Source organism: Octopus bimaculoides, chromosome 21, assembly GCF_001194135.2.
Source record: "Octopus bimaculoides isolate UCB-OBI-ISO-001 chromosome 21, ASM119413v2, whole genome shotgun sequence".
NCBI lineage: Eukaryota > Metazoa > Mollusca > Cephalopoda > Octopoda > Octopodidae > Octopus > Octopus bimaculoides.
In genome coordinates this window covers 19431950-19436201 of record NC_069001.1, presented here as the reverse complement: position 1 = coordinate 19436201, position 4252 = coordinate 19431950, and the positions used below count along the sequence as shown (strand labels likewise).

The 4252-nt window shown below is 35.6% G+C and overlaps 1 protein-coding gene across 3 annotated transcripts in view; it reads left to right on the top strand.

Moving 5' to 3' along the window:
- LOC106880192 (mitochondrial tRNA methylthiotransferase CDK5RAP1) overlaps positions 1–3958 on the top strand; it is a 23079-nt gene extending 19121 nt beyond the window's left edge. For all 3 annotated transcript variants that reach the window (XM_014930043.2, XM_014930042.2, XM_052975389.1), the window contains 3 exons: positions 734–854; positions 2090–2323; positions 2884–3958. In XM_014930043.2, the coding sequence (XP_014785529.1) occupies positions 734–854; positions 2090–2323; positions 2884–3114 (586 nt within the window). In that variant the 3' untranslated portion in view covers positions 3115–3958. The remainder of the gene's footprint in view (positions 1–733; positions 855–2089; positions 2324–2883) is intronic.
- Positions 3959–4252: the final 294 nt, after the last annotated feature.

Genomic DNA, 4252 nt, shown 5'->3' with positions numbered 1-4252 from the left:
TATATATATATATATATATATATATATATATATATATGTATATATATATGTAGCATGTGTATACCTCTTTCACTGGTTTATAATCAGTTATGGATGTGAACATTAATGTGAGAACCCACAAAAAAATCTGATGCACTTGTGTGCACTAGGTTACTGATAACTCCCTTGCTGGTCACACCATTGTATATGCAAAGGTGTAATGATTGATCTGTCAGAAACCTGTAATCAATAATGATACTGTGCACCAATTGTGATATAAAATACCTTAAAAATAAACATCTTTGGCAATTGAAAGTTGAGTATCTTGGCCCAGAGATACAACATAGTGTCACTGGAAGGAAACGAACTCTTGTCTGCTCATCTGGTATCTTAATTTGAAATTATCGAATCATGATGATGTACATTGGCAAATAATGAATAGAAATAGATTGCAAAATGATGAAATCCTGGTTGTCTGCTATTTTTTTAACTATGTGTACTCACTCTTTGTTGGTAGAGACCATCACTGGTTTACTCCAATTGTACAGTTTGCTTGTGAGAAAAAAATAGAAGCTTGATATTTCAGGCACCAGGACCCTTCAGGGGAACTTTTTTTTTTTTTTCTTTTATCAGTTTATTTGGTCCTCTCTCTATTCAGAAATCAGCTCTTTTGAATGAAGATATTATTTAAATGATTTTAATAAATCCCATCATTGTTTACAGTTTGAAGATAATACACTTTTGTTATTGATAGGTCAATCATGCGTGGTTGTGATAATATGTGTTCCTATTGCATTGTGCCCTTTACACGGGGACGAGAACGGAGTAGGCCAGTGGATTCTATCCTGGAAGAAATTCGCATCTTATCAGATCAGGTAGGAGCATCTTTTGTTGGGTATAGATACAAATATAACTTATCATTCCTATATTTATAAACATTTTTGTATGAACGCTAAAATAGCTTAATACCTAATACAGTAACCCTTAATAACCTAATCCCAACCTATATTTATAAACATCCTTGTATACTTGCAGGTTTGCCTGGGTGGGTTGCTGTTTATGCTCATGTGGTGCAGCATACTTTACCTCAGTGATAGCAGTGAGCTTGCATGAACTTACCTCAAACCAGTCCTGTGTCTTGCACTGTTTCATACTAAAAGCCTTCAATGCAGTACTATGGATGGAGTTCCTGAGAGAATCCCATCTCAGCTATGCCTCTACATCTCAGAGATCTATGGAAAGGGTGTCCTCCATGAACTTGATGAACTCTTCCACTTTTTCTGAGTGTCATGTCAGTCACATTAATTCAAACTCATTTATGTCACACCTAATTTGCATATACATCAGATGAGCCTACTCCCATAAAAAAGAGTGACACTTGAAAAGCTACACTGTCACATTCTAATGATGGCAAGTAATTTGAAACTTAAAAGGCACTGTTGACCTTTATTTTGTGTGTGTGAATAAAATAATAATAATCATCATCATCATAGATTCAGTTTCCATACTGACATGGGTTGAACAGTTTGATGGGAGCTGGCCAGCTGAAGAGCTGCATGTCTATTTTAGCATGGTTTCTACAGCTGGATGCCAACCACTTTACAGAGTTTACTGGGTGCTTTTTTACAGCACAAGCATAGGTGCTTTTATGCAGCACTGGTATGAGTGCTTTTATGTGGCACCAGCAATCATGAGCCCACAAGGAATGCTCAGCTGGAGTGGGATGCAGGGGGACATGCCTGTGTGCAAGGACAACCACATATTTACTTATCTTGATGTGTCTTCTCAAGCACAGCAAACTGCCAGGGGTCACAGTCTTCTGTCATCCTCTCTGTGAGGCCCAACATCTGAAGATCTTTGGTTGAGAACCTCTATCGTCCATCAGAAATATCTCGTATTTTTAATTCCACCAGAATTATTTCTTTTTACTTCAATGTTACATTATATTTTCTTATTAGCCTCCATAAACTTCAGGGATGAAGTTTACTGAGGCTAATATAATGAATTTGAAAAATATCTAAAGGTGGCACCCTAGCATGATCACAGTTCAATGGCTAAAACCAGTAAATTAAGAAAGAATGTATGTATGATTTTGTCATTTATGTTACAGGGCATCAAGGAAGTCACACTTTTGGGTCAGAATGTGAATAGTTACCGTGACCTTTCCACATGGCAAAGTGATGTTGCCCTCAACCCCACACAGATGGCACCAGGCTTTAAAACAGTATATAAAACTAAAAAAGGAGGACTGCGTTTTGCTGACTTATTGGACAAAGTTGCTTCCATAAATCCAGAAATGCGAATCCGTTTTACATCACCTCATCCAAAGGATTTCCCAGATTCAGTAAGAAATGTTTATTTTCAATAGAAAGTTGATTTGGCTGCTATTTCTAATAGGTCAAGTAGTTGTACATAAAACTACTCTTGTATTGATGCTGGTACTTCTGAAGGCAATAGTTATCATTGCTTCATCTATGTGACTAGATTATCCAATGCATCATTTGCATTGGATACACAAATACGATTAATAAAGCAAAGTAAGCAATAATGGGGTTTTTTTTAATACCTTTTCTAAATTTTTAACTTTAAAACAATTTTTTTTTTTTTTTTTTTTTTTTTTTTTTTTGCTAAGTGCACCAGTAATTGTACTTATTTCATCTTGTGTAGCAAAAAGTCAAAGATACTGAGAACTACCAAGCTAGAACATTCCTTTTTAACATGATGAGTTTTATATTTAGGTCATGGTACCTTGTTTTGTCATTTGAACAAAAAACTAGAACACAGAATATTTAACCTCCCAAACATTTTGCTTCCATTTCAATGATTTGATATAATTTTTTTGTTTCAAAAGAGAATTGTTATTTGTTATTATATCAATGCAAATTGAGTTTCTCCTGAATCTAGGTGTTGCAGTTAATCAAAGAAAAGCCCAATATTTGCAAACAGATTCACCTCCCTGCACAAAGTGGTAACAACTTTATCTTGGAACAGATGCGACGTGGATATACAAGAGAAGCTTATCTTGATCTTGTTCATCATATTCGTCATGTGATTCCAGGTAAAAAAAAAAAAGAAAGGCAACCTCAGAGATATGTCATTATTCTTAATTTTGTTTTATTGATTTTTTTTTTTTGATGCTTTGACATAGAAAAATATATAATTTCAACAACTGCACAGTAAAAAGAAACATTGCAGCCATTAATTATCTATTCACAACCTATGGTTACACTATCCATGTGTTTAAACTAAGGTTGAAAATAATTAAGGTAAGTAAAATGATGAAGTAAAATAGCTTCTTGAGTGCTGTTCTGAACATAACTTGAAATGGTTTTCTATGAAAATTGGAATGGAAGGTTCAAGTGTGTTGGTAGCAAACAGTTCAAAAGCCATAAATAATTAGTTAAAATTATCTGTAATTAGATGTCTAGAACTATTGCTCAGCGCATTGACACTTGCTTCCTTGGACTGTGGCCCAGTAGAAGTGGCTGTTACGTTGCATATTCGTTTCTTATATGGCAAAACATTTGTTTCTGATGCCTCAATAATTCTACAAGATCAACACCCTCAGAATAATACTTCTTTTTAATTTTTGGCACAAGGCCAGCAGTTTTGAAGAGAGTAGGCAGATGGATTACATTGCTCCCAGTCCTTGACTGGTACTTTATTGTATTGACCCCAGAAGGTTGGCTTTGGTGGTATTTGAACTGAGAATGTGAAGAACTGGAAGAAATTCTGCTAAGCATGTTTCCATCACACTAAAAATTCTGCCATCTCACTGCAATAGTAGTAGAGAACTAGAACTACACAGCCTCTCCACCAGCTTGCAACCAATTCTGAGAGAAGAATTGTTCTTATTACTTCGGCGATACTTTGCTAACCCTGGAAGGAAGAACTGATCAGTGAACATTACTACGATTTGAACTCTGGCTGCAAAGGACCAGAATAAAAACGCTGGATATTATTATCTCTGATACTTTAATGTTGTGGTTCTCCATTTCTTTGACTCTTTCTACCAGATATCAAAAAAAAATGACTCATACATTTAGTTGAAAATAGTAAAGTATGTAGGCGCAGAGGTGGCTGTGTGGTAAGAAGTTTGCTTCCCAACCACATCTTTCCAGGTTCAGTCCCACTGTGTGGCACCTTTGGTGATGGTCTTCTACTATAGCTTTGGGCTCACCAAAGCCTTTTGAGTGGATTTGGTAGACAAAAACTGAAAGAAGCCTGTTATAAGTATGTATGTATATATATGTGTGTGTGTGTGTGTGTATAT